Source organism: Cherax quadricarinatus, chromosome 68, assembly GCF_038502225.1.
Source record: "Cherax quadricarinatus isolate ZL_2023a chromosome 68, ASM3850222v1, whole genome shotgun sequence".
Classification (NCBI taxonomy): Eukaryota; Metazoa; Arthropoda; class Malacostraca; order Decapoda; family Parastacidae; genus Cherax; species Cherax quadricarinatus.
This window is the reverse complement of record NC_091359.1, coordinates 8538380-8555323: the sequence shown is the minus strand read 5'-3', so window position 1 is coordinate 8555323 and position 16944 is coordinate 8538380. Positions and strand designations below refer to the sequence as shown.

At 39.9% G+C, this 16944-nt stretch overlaps 1 protein-coding gene and 1 long non-coding RNA gene across 3 annotated transcripts in view; one reads left to right on the top strand and one right to left on the bottom strand.

Annotated features, from left to right (window-relative positions):
• Window positions 1-4939, top strand: part of LOC138854724 (uncharacterized) — a 30621-nt gene extending 25682 nt beyond the window's left edge. The window contains exons 2-4 of one of the 2 annotated variants that reach the window (XR_011393912.1): window positions 405-461; window positions 1020-1051; window positions 4897-4935. This is a non-coding gene — a long non-coding RNA (uncharacterized lncRNA). Of the gene's footprint in view, window positions 1-404; window positions 462-1019; window positions 1052-4896 lie in introns of both variants that reach the window. The other variant, XR_011393911.1, reaches the window with a different exon arrangement.
• A 1167-nt stretch (window positions 4940-6106) lies between these two features.
• On the bottom strand, window positions 6107-9076 carry LOC128697637 (carbohydrate sulfotransferase 6-like). Its single transcript, XM_053789467.1, has 2 exons — window positions 8149-9076; window positions 6107-6600 (listed from the first exon to the last, which is right to left on the bottom strand). Exons 1-2 carry the CDS (start codon window positions 8895-8897, stop codon window positions 6231-6233), a joined length of 1119 nt encoding a protein of 372 aa, XP_053645442.1. The 5' UTR covers window positions 8898-9076; the 3' UTR covers window positions 6107-6230.
• Between the last annotated feature and the right edge of the window lie 7868 nt (window positions 9077-16944).

Below are 16944 nucleotides of genomic sequence, written 5' to 3'. Positions count from 1 at the left end.
TCTCAAAAAGTATCCTGGAATTGGGGTAGGGGGATATATACATCTCACGGAAATCAATCTAACTTGCTTTAATGCCTATTTTAAAATTTAAATATTCTTTGGTATTTATCACATTAATAATAACCCAAATAAAGTCTACAGGTTTTAAATTGTGGTTCTCATAAGTAGAAAATGATCCTATCTAGTTTTTTTTTTTTTGGGGGGGGGGGCCTTGTCAATTTATTTGTTTTTTTCTAGGTGATAGTGGTTATTAACATTTTGTGATAGTTGTTTTATTAGTGCATAGTGTATGGGTTGTATTTCGTATTCCCAAGAGCACTCAATGATCTACTTTTCAGTGCTCGTCAAAATCTCAAAATCTCTCAGTTCTCATACTAATGAAATGTTCTTGACTTTCCACGCAGGTGAATCTTGCCACCGGCAGGCAGTAGAAGCTGCTGCTGCCGCATCGCTGGAATAAGGTTGGTAGTGAAAATTTTCCTCACTCGGTTCAGTGTGGTAGAGCTGGTCCTCCATGTTACATTGAAGAAGTAAGGGTGCAAGACTCGCAGAATCGTCAGGCTAGTTTTGTATAGTGATTATTGATTTGAAAAATTGCCCAGGAGTTGTTACTCTGAAGTCTGTTTAATTAGATAATCCCGGCAAGTTGAGAATAGTGGTGACAGTAATTTTAATTTGTATTTATGGGAAACTATAAATCTGAGTGAGTGCTGAAGGCTCGAGTCTATGACCACTAGACAGGCTCGAACACTGTTGTACTGTACCTGCCGATAGCTATTAGAAGATTAGAAGAATTGGTACACCTGCTGCCTGTTCACTTAGTAGTAAAGAATTCACTAGGAGTGATCCGGCTATTGTATGCCGCACCCTAGGGAAGAAAACCAAAGGTTCACAAATGAAAGAAGCCACACCTCTTGGCTTTATTATTTGTGTATTGTTCCAATCACGGAATTGCCTTTTTTTCTTTCTGGCTTATTAACCCTTCATGTAATTAATCCCAATTTTTTTTTTTGTTACAGGTTGCTTCCCTCTAACACGGACACACAGACAGGTACTTGTGGGTATTTATGTTCATGGGGAAGCAGTAAAATCGTTGATGGTGGTCATATGGAACTTTGGGAATGAGTAACCATATTAGATCCGAGGGAAGGGTAGCTCCATTTATTTGGATGAAGAACCCGTCACCAATGGTGTGAGGGCCTTCGTACTAGTAAATAACCCATCGCGTTTTCTTTGCATGAAAACCTGTACACTTCGTTTGATCTTTTTCGCCTGAAAGTTGAACCTGCCTCATGAGCTGTTGCTCTTTTAGGCAACATGCTTCTTTAGTGGGTGATATTCTCTAAAAATCGGACGCTCAATGCTGGCGTGCTTCTCCCTGGTCTGAAGGTGGGTTGCGTGCTGCTTCACCATGTCTATCACTGCTATTCCCTCTATTTAAAGCATTAGCTGTTTTCTTTTCTCGTTAATTTGTTCCACAACACTCACATGAATGTAGATTAAAGATCATTGACCTAACAATGTCAGGTTTTCCCGTGTGCATTTTCCCTTTTAGGTGCATTACTGCTTGTTAAGTGCTCTCAATGCAAGGAATTGCCTTGCTCTGGATCAGAAATGAATGCATCCCATTTCCCAGGCTCTGTAGAACCCCTGTTTGTTTAGCGTTTCAATGTGAATATAATCTGTGCATATCTCCAAAGAGGCTTAAAAAATCAATTCCTCGCTCTGGGAGGTAGTGTTTTGTCTTGAGCAATATATTTATGCAGTTTTCTTAAACTGTTTTGTTGTATTTGCCTTATTTCATAAGGAGATTGCTAAACCCTATTCTTATGGGTTATACACTGCCTTGGAAAATTAGAGGCAATCAGAGTCGATTCAAGGAAAGAGATGGCAGCTCCATTTCCTGGAATCTATAGCCTCCCCTTCCCTCACCTGTTTCATTCTACCTTCCTTGAAGGTTTCTTTCTTTGAGCAGCCATTGGGTGTGATAAAGCTTGTAAATCCAAAATTTATAACAGTATTATGTCATACATATGTCATTAGTACACTAGAGATGTAATTTGCCATTATTATGTAGCACAGCCATGACTAAGTTTTAAACGCTTGACTTCCTATTATCATTACTTGCTCTTAAATTTTATCTGAATGTAACATGCCTATGTACGAGGTCAGACACAGATATACACAAACTATTGACAAAGGAATTAAAGTTGAACTTTTGTGAGATCCCTCTCACATTGGCCTCTGGAAGCATAATAAAGGTTATGCATTTGCTCAACAAGCAAATAAATAATGTTGAATATAATTTTGGTTTCTCAGACAAAAGTTTCGAACCATTGTTACACAGCAAATTAATTTGAAGAGAGAGTAGAACCGATGGGTCCATCAGATCCATTGCTCTTCGTCATGAAATGTCAAGTAAAACCTATTTATGGAGAAGTATACAAAATTAGCAAGACTACAAGACGTGGCCACTGCAAGACTTGAGCAAGCCTATTCCTGGTATAAGTATCTATGGCAGTTCAGTTGTATGGAGATGTCAGTCATATGAAATATACTGTGTGGACAGATAGGGGCCACCCCTTAGAACAGTGGTTACCGAGTTGATGCTCGAGTTATCTGGGAGTACATAAGAATTACGTATTGGCGGAATTTACAGTTAATAACCTTTATTGTTATCAAACTTCAGACACATAGATAAATAGTTCAGAGAACCGACAAATTGATGAATGAGACACTAATGCAACACTTGGGCATTTTTATTGTGACAACGTTTCGCCAATAAGTGGCTTCCTCAGCCCGTTACAGAGATGAATGTTGGAAGAAGGCGGTTTGAGGTAATCAGTCCCTCAGCTTTGAGTTGATGTGTTCAGTCCATCATTCTTGATCAAAGTACAGCATGTGGTAGGTATAATGTCAGGAAACAGGGCAAGTGTTTCCTTATGATCTTTAGTCATATGATGACCTACAGAAGGAGCTTTTGGTCATATGACCGAGGCCTTCCGCTTTTGAGCACATGTACAGAGAAGAGGCTTTTATACTCTTCCACCGTTCATCTCTGTAACGGACTGAGAAAGCTACTTGTTGGCGAAACGTTTCAACAACAGGTGTTGTAAAAGGACACAAGTGCAACTAATGTGACATTTTATTGTGGCAACGTTTCGCCACAATAAAATGTCACATTAGTTGCACTTGTGTCCTTTCACTTTACATATTGTCGGTAATTCTACCAACTTTATTACAACAACAGGTGTTGCCCAAGTGTTCGACATGTTAAGCATATTTTTATCCGAGAATCTTATTTTGAATTAATACATTTCAGGAAGTAGAGTCAACTGTTAAGGATATCTCTGAGCGCATCGATCCAAACATAGACGAAGTTTTAATGCTTATTTGGGGATTAACATTCGCTACTCCCATACACAAGACATCAAAATTGATCGAAACTCACTGAAAATGTTGACTTATTACTACTGTCGTTTACGTCTCGTAACATATTATTAAGAATATAAACAAAACGAATCATTTGGGATATTTTGAAAACCTGTCTAATGATTTTATGGATGTTAAACCAGATGAATCAAGATTTGTGTGCAAGAGTTGGGTAGTCAGTTTGCTGTCGTCCCTCGTAGCGGACACTTGTGTTGTGCTAATTGTTACTGACATTTATCACTATAAATGCTGAATGATACAATGAAAATGGTAAACTTCATTAAAGCTCTTGCTCTAAATGGAAGGATTATGCAACGAACATAAATTTGTGCACACTGAAGTGCACCAGGCTTTCTGAACCACCGGCTTTCTGAACCGAGATGCAGAGTTCAGCAGTTATTGTGGATAACCCGTTTTACTTCTTCTCTGCCTACCTGGCATACATTTTTATCGACTTTGAATCAAGGAAATTTAAATTTCCGTATCAATCTTTTAGTGTATTGAGGTTATATGGTGAGACACGTAGGCGAGGCTGGATATTCTGCTGTCAGCAATGAAACTAAAATGTCGCTAGAGGATGGATGTCCAAAAAAGATTTTAAGAGTGAAACAATCCTCAATTACTCCCAACTTCGCTGACCTTTGTGTTGGAATCCATGCCCATCAAACGTATTGATAGGTAAGCAGCAGCAACATTTTATTGTATGTATATAATTCTTATGGAATTGCATTGTCACTCATATTCATAAGTTGACATATTGTTGGCTGTTAGAAATAGGCGCATTTATCCTACGTGTAGTGCAGCTGTAAACACGTAACTTTTCATAACTAATGTAATGGATATGCATTAAGATGCGTGCGGTTGTAATGTTGCATTGAGTGACAAATGTGTGTGTGGGGGGGTGCAGACTCTGCCGTAGTTTACAAGAGTTGGGGGGGGGGGGTAAGTGGCCTCATAAGTTTGGGAACACCTTTGCTACACTAAGTTTTATTGTCCAAATATCCAGCCATTTAGAGACAGGTGCAAATAATTCATATAGGAAATATTACATCACGTCATTTCAAATGATAGGACATCAGATGTCTTGACTGTGTCCACACTTTGCACCGGCCAAATGAATGAAATTCTAATTTAATGATATTCTAATCTAGTAAGTTATCAGTATTAATAGTGGTAATAATAACACGTTATCTAATATGAATATATATGTGTCAGTGCTTCAGAAGCCATATATAAATATTTACATATTTTCATTATTAGTAGTAGTAGTACTGGTAGTCATAACTGTTATGTTTTAAATAAACTGCTTTGTTTCAACTCAGAAGTAAAGAGCATCACTTGCACACTCACAAACAGTGCTAATAATAAATTTTGTAACTACATACTGGCTTAGCGCTTCTTTATGATTATAATAATAATAATGTAACTAATACACTCGTACTGATGTGTTGTCTTTCTACACAGGAGACTGTACTTAACCGCGCCGCCAGTGTAAGGTCAGTGAACACTTACATCATACTAATCTTAATTGTTAAAGGGGTGGGTAGGTAAAGCAGCGGAAGGTCTCGGTCAGTTGACTGAAAGCTCCAGGGATGGGTCGCTAAGAGCTTCCCATAGGGTGAGCTGTAGCTTCAGAGTAACCTAAGAGTCTTGCCACTTTGTTTGCAGGATAGAGTAATACTTTCCATAGACATAGAGCCTAGTGTTCACGGGTGAACTGTACAACTATAACTTCACAGTAACCTAGCAGTGTTGCCGCTTTGTTTACAGGATAATAAACTAATGTGTTCCATAGAGCTGTGGTTCTCAGCTGGTGGTCCATTGACCACTGGTGGACTATGGTGACATTTCGGGTGGTCCACAGAACATTCACTATAGTATTTGGTAATAAACTGAAGATTGGTGCATATATATATTTCGGACCAAAATGTTAGATATCTATTATTTTATATAACTTCTCGAATTTCTGTTTATAAAAAATATATTCCAAATCAAATTGTATGTTGTCTTTGCTTTGCATTTATATATTACTCAAAAAATGAAAAGGTCCACGATATTTTCATAATTGGGTTGATGGTCCATGGGCTGAAACGAGTCGAGAACCACCGCCATAGAGCCTCGTGTTCACAGATAGAACTGTAGCTTCACAGTAACCTAGCGATATTGGTGACAATTTTAAAATAATTCTGCAGTTGGATAATATTGACGTGGCCAACAAATGAAGATTATTTTTTCCCGTACATTATGATAAGGATAAACACACTACAGGTGTACATTATTTTACTATAACTTAATTTGAAGAACAGACCCACTAGCAGTTAATAATGAATTTTGGCTACTACATAATTACAAGCGTTTAATATCGTAATAATAGATTAAACACATGGTAATGTTTTCAGGTAATGTCACATTTTAAAACTAATGCTAGTGTAGTTATGATTTTCATACCTTTATATATATATATATATATATATATATATATATATATATATATATATATATATATATATATATATATATATATATATATATATTGTGTGTGTGAAATACAGTATTTGTAGTTAGCTAAATTTAAACAGTTATTTGTCACCGAATTCAAAGTGCGTGTGTATGCCAGCAGTTAAATTAAAACAGCTGTTTGTGTTTATGCAGTATAATAAGTATTTAAGAATTTTTTTGCCTGAAATTATTCCTGGATTAAATTTATCACACTTATTCTTACGTGACCTTTTTCACAGTCTTTGACACCAGGTTTTATTTATTTATTTTTTTCCATACCTTGAAACCATGGTCAAAATTTATGTATCAGTAGTGTTCACCTGCCACGTGACTGCTTTGAGAGGGAGAATTTTAGTTAATTGAGACTCGTATTCAGTCTTGGAGGCAAAAACTGGATAGCCATAAGCTTGTAGAACATCGTGACACTCGGCTTGTATTTTCTCCATCTCGGAGTAAGGCAGACTTGTGCGCCACCGGTAGACTACCTCAGTGGAGTTCTTGTTTGTGGAGTAGGGGTGCGATTGAAATGTGTCGTCATACATTCCGAGGGTGAGGGTGGCTACATTATGAGCTACAACTTTGGTGTAAGGAAGTTCTGTGAAGTTATAGATGCTTCGCACGTAACGTGATGGATCCAGGGCCACATCCTCATACCTTATCAGTGTGTATCTATGGAAAGGAGGGGAAAAAAATATTACAATGTCTTATTAATGATATCACACGTGTGCCATCTGTCAAAACCAGAACCAAATTCAAATGCCCGAAATGCAATACATAACTAGGAGTTTACCAATGTAAATACAGTAATTGTAAAATATTGTAATTCATGGATAATATATATGTATAGTATATATAATAGTACACACGCACACGTACGCACGCACACAGACGCGCGAGTGAGCTCATTAATTACTGGGATCACCAAAGTTTACACGCCAGGAGAACAGTAAAATGTACTTATGCAGATTCATACATTCTTTCATAAAAGCTAATTTTGCGTAAATTTTTAACAAGGTTATGTAGCTATGTTTTGGTGCAAAATATAATACAGCTATATTTCAAGGAGAGAGTATTAATGATGATGAGGGGTCTTGATCCATGGAATTGGAGCTACCCTCAAATTTGTAGTGTCTTGTGTTATACGAACTAGCTAAGAGGCTCAACTGAATTTAGACAGATGTTATTTTTATATAATGCAACATAGCCCTGCCCAAACTTAACCTGGGTAAACCTAAAGCTACATTATTATTTCGTAATGTTAAGGAAGATGTTGCAGGGTTAATTGCAACGAAAAAATGTGCACTGCACCTATATTGATGTATTGATAGATGTATAAATGTAGATCGATAGTCTTCACTTAATTAAAATATTTGTCTAGTTTTGTGATGGAGATATTTTTATTTATTTCATCACTTGTGTGTGGGATAGACAATCCTGAGAGAGGGATTCCCAAGTAGTAGTAATTTCAACTCGGCTGGAATGATTCCCTTGGAAGCTACTGTGGCTACTGACCCATTAGTGGAATGCCAGACGATATCCTCATTTCCCTACTTGGGTCTCCCATCTCAGGCTGTCACATTTCAATGCTATAAAATCCACTCTGACGGAATATGATGAGGTAACATAGCTGTATTTAGTTTTCACAATGTAACTCAAAAAAATATGGCAGGAGCGTATTGCTGTTTAACCAGTTTTACTGAAAAAATAAAAATGCCACTTCCAAGCCAGCCTCCACTGGAAAACATGGTTTTCTTCAAGGAGGGAGTTAGAGGATTATTATTATTATTATAATCAAGGGGGAAGCGCTAAACCCAGAGGATTATACAGCGCCTGGGGGGATGTGGAAGGCATTCAGGCTTAATTCGAAGAACTGGAGCGCAGATCCAATTCCCTAAAGCAAGAGCCCCTCACCAACATCAAGGAACCTTCCTTGAGGGGGGGAGTTAGAGGAGGGTCGGGAAGAGAATGTCCAACAGGGAGAGGAAACAGCAGTAGCCACTTGCAAATGAGGGAAGTTACAGTCAGTCACATGTGATGTACGATGGGGGGAAAGGAAGGATACATGTGTGGAAAGTGGCAGCAGCAACATACACTGACATGTGAGGGGTAGTGAATTATATGTTAGGGAGGGGACAGAAGCTGCAGCCATTTACTTGTGAGTTAAGGGAAAGTAACAACAGGCGCTTACATGCGAGAATAAGAGCAACTACTGCTTACCTGTGAGGGTAGTGACGGTGTAGGAAGCGGGCACTAGACAAGTCTTGACGATACCTTCTACAGACATCTGCTGGATTCTTCTCCTGGTGGGTGAAGAAAGTTGCATTCTCTAGTAACATTTCGGTGTGCTTCTCGAGGCTGTACCTGGAGGCTAGGAGAGCACGAGGATCTCTTACCAGGTGCACCACGTAGTTCCTGAGGGTGGAGTCCTGTAGGAGAGATGTGGTCAGCTTCAGTTGCCCTGCCACCACCCTCAGGATCATCATACAAGCTCCTTTACACATACTCTCCGTCCAAGTAGCGTCGTAGCACATGCTTGCGTATTGATAACACAGTAGCTTCATTTTCAAGTCATTCAGCTGATTGCCAAACATCCATCTTTCAAAATAATACGGGTATTTAGAGAAGCGGCAGTGGAGAATGTCTCGCAGGAAATCACGGGCAAATGTATCGTTGAAGTTCTTGTACTCCCGGAGAGGTTCCTCAGTGACGAAGCTACAGGGTAAGGAAGAGAGCATCTCCTCAGTCAGAGACGACCCTGAACGCATCATAGTCCACAGGATAATATTGGGTCTTAAATGAGAGGGACGCTCTCTAGAAAACATTATTTGCTTTGGTTTATGAGGTAGCTGCGGAGCTGTGAGCGTTTGCAGAACTGTGAGGAGACCCACCAGTGCTACCAGCATCAGCAACAGAGCTCGCCTTTGCCACCATCGTACACTTACATTATAAGCAAATACATTCACCATATTATATACAGTATTCCAAGTGAGTTGCACTTCACCAGTTTGTCCGTGTTAGATAAGAGTACCGTGAATATTACCAGATCTGCAGTGGTTGCCTGGTTACATCAGTGTGTGGGTCAAAGCATTGTACATGTTTCAGTTGCTGAGGAATTTTTCGCCGAGGAAGGTAAATTCACCTTCACTTTCCTGGAATACAAAGAAGGATAGATGTTTTGAGAATGATTATATTGATGGTACTCGTAGTTGTGAGGGTGGGAATAATGAGACACAGAAACCAACGAAGGGAATGCTGTATTAGGGTTTTAAGACAGTGCTCGACACTTTCGAAAGTTCATTACTAAGATAAGTACAGCATTACGGTTTGGGGGAAAGAACCATTTTGAAATATTTTTCCTTATTTTGTCGAGTTGACGTCACGGTAATGTTACAGTCTGCAGCTCGGATGGAGCAGAATCATACAGCAGAGAGAAACAGAACCAATAACTGTAGCTCAGTGCCTAAGAACCTGATGTAGTACAGCAGATACACAACCAAACTAGTTCCTTCTTTTCCTACCCATAAGTGCCTAGTCATGTTACATAAAAGGAGTCCTTTTATATAATTTGTACTCTGGCAGGATTACAGATTCTTTTCCTGTCGCATGATCACGTAAGTGAGGAAAATCTTATAAACTAAAATATACAGTACATTTGTGTTTACTTTTAGGTTTCTTGTTAGTTCTTTGTACTGTAATGATGATTTAAAATTTCCGGTGGGGGAGAGTGCTTTTGATCCAGGAAACTGGACATGTCTTACCCCTTCCTTAGATTGAGCCTCAGTGCCTCCCATTCCGCATTCTTTGTACGACCCCAACGGGTTAAGTGTTCTCCACCCCGAATAAAATAAATATAAGCATTAACAAATATATTTATAAATACATACTAACAGAACAGATACCACCCAGTTTCGTCCAACTGCCCTCCCCATCATTCTCCCTTCTTACCCTCCCCATAATTCCCCCTTCTTGCCCTATCCATCATTGCCTCTTCTTGGCCTCCCCATCATTCCCCCATCTTGTCCTCCCCATCATTCCCCCATCTTGCCCTCCCTATCATTCTCCCTTACCCTCCTCGCTATTTTTTCTCCTTGCCCTCACCTAGTGACGTGCCACGAACACGCTTTTCCTCCTACTATATTAAATGTTTTTCTGCCAACACTGCCTCTCCAAGCAGTCATAATTTCACAGAAAACTTCCTACTCTCCCCCTCATCCCCTTGAGCCTCTTCCCACCTGTGCATTGTTACCAACCTTGAAGCTGGTCACCGTGACGAAACAACTTCCTTAAAATCAACCCAAAGTGGTCAGGCCATTTTACATATCTCACTTCCTACGCTTCATCTGTCCATAACGTTTTTCATTATTCTAACCTAATTGTTCCCCTTCCCATTTTTTCCATGTGTCTTTTGGTTTATTAAAAGGCGCAGAGGTGGAATATTTATCTCCCAGTTAAAAGAATCCGAGTCGAATCTGGGACGCAAAGGAACATGTGCACTAGCTTGCATCCGTTACTTAGCATTGAATATGTGAAAATGGGAAAAACACCTGAACGCTTTCATGTGCTTACCCATCTCTGGAGATGTGTGTAAACACTAAAGCGCTCAGTTTTTTTCTGTTTTCACTGTGGTATTTATATATATATTGTGATTTCTTTCACCAATGAATATATATATCTTAAAGTTAGTCGAATCTTGTGGGTCGCAGTGGGAGTTTTAACGGAAGAGGGGCTGCTTCTCTATCATTGTTTCGTTCAGGGTTGGCTACGTGCGTACTTGGTGGGTGTTGCTGTAACATTTTCTGTTTTTATATCAGTGCCTCGCTGTTGGGTCGCCTACCATCGTCTGTTCCTTTCCTCTCTAGCTCTTCCTCTTCAACACTATTGCTCTGCTAGGACTTTGGGTAGTTTCAAATTTAGGTTGGATAAGTACATGAGTGGGAGGGGTTGGATTTGAGTGGGACTTGCACATCAGAGCTTATTTCTTGGGTAGCATTGAAAATTGGGTTGGTCAAATGTTTGTTAGTGGGATGAATTGTAAAGGACCTGCCTAGTATGGGCCAACAGGCCTGCTGCAGTGTTCCTCCTTTCTTATGTTCTAATGTTCTCACTCGCCCCTCGTGGGTCCTTACCTGAGTGGGCCAGGGAACAAGCTGAGAAAAAATGGGGCATAAACCATTTTGATGTTCATCTTGTCAGACACTGCAACACATGGCATCTTGGTACAGAAAACACCTTGGACAAGCTTTTCAAGTGAGAAGTGTTGGATCTAAGAGGGACATGACCTCTCAGTGGTCACATTCTCACTACTACTACTACTACTACTCTGCACCTCTCCTTCCGACAGTATTTAAGTCTCCGCACTGTCGCTTGATCTTCAGATAGTTCCTGACTATGGAACTGAACTTCTCCAGGCCGAGGGACTGACAACCTCAAATTCTACGACTACAAGGGTGATGGACTGATTACATCGTCTTCACATCTCTACTGTTCCTGCCTATTTTCTGTATTCGACTGTAGAAGCCTACTGTGTAGGCGAAACGTTTCGGAATAAAGTTGTCTAACTGTTGCATAAGTGTCTTACCTAAACAACCTGTCGGTATTGTATACCATTTTGATGTTCATAAACTCTTAGGGTCGGCCCGCCCTTTAAGGCTCTAGCTCCCGGCTCCTTATTGGTGAACGCTAACTCTGATTCCCATTCTACCTGGGTTCTACCTCCTGAATCCCTTCCCTCCCCCTCCTGTTGTAAGTGGGGGAGAGAGATATGAACTCGGAGAGAGAGCGTGAATTTACAAGACTGTGGAGGGACTACTACATCACCCGTCCGAACGTTTTGTCAATTTCTTTCACTGTGTTGCGTGTTTAATGTATAAACAGTAATCATATTGTGTCAAAACATACACATTATCATAATTTTTAACAAATATTTTGCAGTATTTTCACGTTTTTGAGGTTTTTCAAGTTGATACTAGAAAAAAAGGAGAGTGGGAAATAAGGGGAGGGGAAAAGGGAGGAAAAATAAGAGAAAAATGTAGTAAAAAAGGAGGAAAGTGGGAGACGTAAAAGGAAAGAGAAGTAGAGAGAAAGATTGAAACATCATTAAGTATACAAGTTTAGCTCTTTCTTTGATTATGATAATCAAGTTTGTAGATGAATGGTTCAGAGAACCGACATGTTGATAAATTAGACACATGTGCAACTCTTGGGTATCTTTATTGAGGAAACGTTTCGCCACACAGTGGCTTCATCAGTCCATACAAAGGAGAATGTGTAAGAAAGGTATAAAATACCGACAATATGAAAGTTAAGACACATGTGCAACATCTGGATATCTTTATTGTAGACGTTTCGCCATCCAGTGGCTTTATCAATACAGATTCTAGGACATAATAGGAAGACAGTAGAACTATATACAAAAGATGAGGTAATCAGTCCCTCGGCCTTGGAGTTAGTGTTCACAGCATCGTGGTGGAGGAGAATCTGGAGCAAAGGCAAGAAGACTGACGTTTATATAGGCGTCAGTGGAAGGGACGAACAGCAGACGAGGGCAGTCACTGGTAGGCGGGATTCCCCAGTGGAAGTAGGTCCTTCCCAAAGAGATGGGTTAGATGCAGCAGCCGTGAAGAAGGTCTTGTAGATGTCCTCTGAACCAAGATTCCATGATGTTGCAGTGTCTGACAAGTTGTGTCTTCCTATTATGTCCTAGAATCTGTATTGATAAAGCCACTGGATGGCGAAACGTCTACAATAAAGATATCCAGATGTTGCACATGTGTCTTAACTTTCACAAAGGAGAATCTTGAAGAACAGGAGGAGAATGAGGTAATCAGTCCCTCAACCTTGAGTCGATGTGTTCAGTCCATCAATCAAGATTGATGGACTGAACACATCGACTCAAGGTTGAGGGACTGATTACCTCATTCTCCTCCTGTTCTTCAAGATTCTCCTTTGTATGGACTGATGAAGCCACTGTGTGGCGAAACGTTTCCTCAATAAAGATACCCAAGAGTTGCACATGTGTCTAATTTATCAACATGATAATCAAGTATATAAATAACTTTTGCCAACACTCATTTTCAAGGGGAAAACCTGGTATATGCACACACGTGAAGCAACATTCCAGGGCATTTTAAAAGTGTTAAGTGTCAGACCTGGGACTTTGTTCATTCCATATTGTTACAAAAAACGCAATTTCTAATAATAGATTTCTCCAGTGAATACTAGAAAGGATTGCCCTTCTAGCATCCAGCCTGTTACTGGGTTTTTGTAACAAGCAGTCAGTATCCTGGTCCAATTATCCATTAGAATTTAGTATGATTCAATAGTGCTTCAGGATTACAACTGGTAGGCTACTAACTAAAGAAATTAAAATTTAATAAGTTTATTAATAACAATTAAGTTGTCTAGGCGTATATTATCAAAGTAAATTAAAGCAATCAAAATAATCAAAATAATCACTTCTCTCGTGTACAGTAGTATTGTGCTGAAGGCACATATCACATCTTTATGGCTTTTAAGTACTGTCTGGTACATTGTTAGCATTTAATAACATACACACAAACTTATATATATTTGTATGTGTGTAAGTGCTCTAAGTAGTTCACTATGTCTCGAGACTCGACTAGACTTAACCAGTGACTGATTAAAAGTCCACACATAAACTAACTTCTTGACCAACCTGGCAATCAGAACAGCTTGCTTGAGCAATAAAGTGGCTGTTAAACTGAACAGCAATATAACAAGCAACAGCGACACAGAATCAGGAACAAGGAGATAACATAACGACACTAAGTAGGGACCATCTGCAGATCCTCCACAAAAGTCACAGAACTCCCATACTACTGAATCTAAGTTCAGCATTAGAAAATCCCCGACTGTGACAGTACACAGATACCAGTACAAATCAGGTCAGAAGCTACAGCTCAGGACCTGAGTTTCTCAGTGTCTATGCGACACAACCTCAGCACAACGTCGAAAATCACTAAGTCTAGGCTATGTTCTGTGAATAGTTACACAGAACCAACAAGAAAGCGATAGAGACGATCTTCCAACAAGGGCTCGCAATGGAGAGCTGGAGACACCGTCTTGTTGGAAAGCACGTCAGACAAGAAGTGCAGGCCAGGCAGACTCTCTCCTGGTGAGGTGTGATCACCCCACCCTGATCACGTGACTCTCCGTGGGCTGCTGCTGCCCAGCAACTACAGAGAAGACGGCAGGGAAACGAGCGGAGCGATAATTGCAGTAGTTAGACAATGCTGTCAGTTACTTAACACTCGAACTATGAGCACTGAATATATAAATGTTACATCCTACCTAATAATATAACTAAGTCAAATAATAATATAAAGCAATATATTTACGATTTAGCTAATATCGCAAATATAAGCAATATAAAATTATATGAACAGGTAATATACCTTATATACATTGTGACCCGTTCAGGGGTCGCAATACATATATACATGAGGCATCAAAAACATAGGTTTGTATAGTCAAAAATAAATGTGAGGGTTATGTTAGGCAAGTTTCTTCAGGGAGCAGGACAACTGTTTCCAGACACGGGTCCTAGTCATATGATCTGCAAATCTGACCAAGGCCTTCCCCTGGCTTACAGGTCCCCCCCCCACTTAAAAACTAAGATTGTGACCCTAGGTGGGCAGGGTAAAGCGTATTCAGGAAGCATCGTTTACCCATGTGACACTGATATGTTTTATCTTCATGGTTTTTGTACTACTGTAAGTCTTACCGCTATCAGGTATGCTTCTAAACACTAGCGTCTCCGATCTGGTTCCCTGATGACAAGCTGGATTCTGTTCCATTTCATGAAATGTCCCTCAGTGCCTCTATGCATCATGTAGTTATTACTTAGATCACCCTAGCTACACGCGCATTTATGTTTGCTAATCCTAATATCTAGGCTTCTGCCAGTCTCTTCACGTACTTCATATCGCAGTGTCCATACTGGATTGTGAAGACACCAGTTGTAGATACCGGGAAAGCAGCAGTAGGCTGCTTTCTGGTGACGACGTTAATCTTATTTGTAGCAAGTGCTCGAAGGATGTTTACAACATCACTGTTTTACTTACCTCTCTGTGGCTCGTTCTGATGGTATATTATTCACGGTCTGAGTTCTTCGTCTACAATCATGAATGAAAAGTTTAGGGAGCTGAAGATGTGTGAAGGTTTGTAAAATATAGGTACAGTCTTCCTCGAGGAAATTACTAGCTAGATATACAAAGGTTCTCAAAAAAAAAATCACTACTCCCCTCGAAGTGCGTGGCATGTTGTGAATAGAAGTGCATAGGTTACCTGTGTTAATGTTGGGTGTCGTGCATAATGGGACGCCTTTAAAAGGGAGTTGATAATCTTCCTTGAGTTTTAAAATAAATTTGGTGAGGAAGTTTTGAATATTAAAGGCTTCAGTACAGCATCAAATATCATACACGTACTATAACCACAGTGCGATATTTGGAATCGTGGTGTGGAACTTCTTTGCTTCAGGGTACCTCAACAATATTGGCTAGCCTTAGTCAGTTGACCAAAATCTCCAGCTACGGGGCATCATATGATTAAGACCCGCGTCAATAAACGCTTGTCCTGTTTCCTGACGCATCTACTTAACCTCGCATATAAAACATCTGTTGGACCTCTTTGTGATGATGGTGATGTCCTCATGAAATTCCATGTTTCCATTGTATGGGATAGGCCATTTTTTAAAAAATGGTAATTCCCAAATGATAGAAACTTCACCTCAGTTTAATAATAAAAAAAACAAAATTAATAATTTTCGTATATTATCAGGTATTCATTTTTTTAAAGAAAATTCTAAATTTTTTTCCGAGGATTCCAGGAGAAAGGGAAGTATACTTATAAAAGTAATAATTGTTTAATATACAAGTAATTTGAGAAAGGGAAATAGAGTTAGTGAAGAAATGCGCACGTACAAAACATCTGGTTTTCTTCATTTGTAGACATTTCGCCATCCAGTGACTATCAGTACATATTCAAGGACATAATAGGAAGAGTGTAAAACTGTAGTTCTACAGCTTTCGTATTGTATCCTTGAATTTATATTGATAAAACCACAGGGGCGAAACCTCTACAGATGGAGATGTTGTACATGTGTCTAGTTCTTCATCTTGTCGGTATTGTATACCATTCATATACAGGGATAGTGAAGTAGGATAAGAGAATACGAAGGTAAGATAAAGGAAATCTAGGAGGCTGGAAGAGAACGAGGGAGAAGTCTGTTCCACAACCACTGTACAATGAACTGCAGAACCACGTATCCTAACATGTATCACCCATCCTTATACTAGCCTCAACCTCAGGTTAATTAAAGCTCCTAGCCCCCCTTAATAGGTTCCCAATAAGGAGTAAAGGTCAACAGGCAGCTGGACAGAAGCAGGCAGTGCTAGAATACCATCGAATCCTGACCCCAGCGTGTGTGCGCACCGTAACCTGAGGATGTGGCCAAACCAAGCTCACTTGCCCGCCTGCCCAGCGGAAACATACAAAAACAAGCAGTGCTACAGAAGCAAAATATCTAACGTAATCCCGTACAGTTGGAGGAGGTCCTATTAATAACCCTTACTATTAGACCTTGTTATACGTTATTAATCCTCTGGGGTTACTAATCCAAAGCCTCTCCTCTTTCAGCCATCTCTTATCCATACTTGCAAGTCCATGGTAATGCTCACATAATTGTAATTCCAGTCTTGCTGGAACGAAAGCATGACTCACGAAATCGTAATGACACGATTGCAAACAAACCATACCACGGGCGGGGATAGAACCCGCGATCAGAGAGTCTCAAAACTCCAGACCGTCGCGGGTTCTATCCCCGCCCGTGGTATGGTTTGGAACGAAAGCTTTTATAGCTATGAAATACTTGATGCTCCCATCGTTCAGCTTGGGCTGGCATGTCATTACCTCGTGCATGGAACCCATCCTGTGTGAATATGACAGAGAGCCAATATTCACACAATGTAACTATCGTACAGAACGGGATAGATG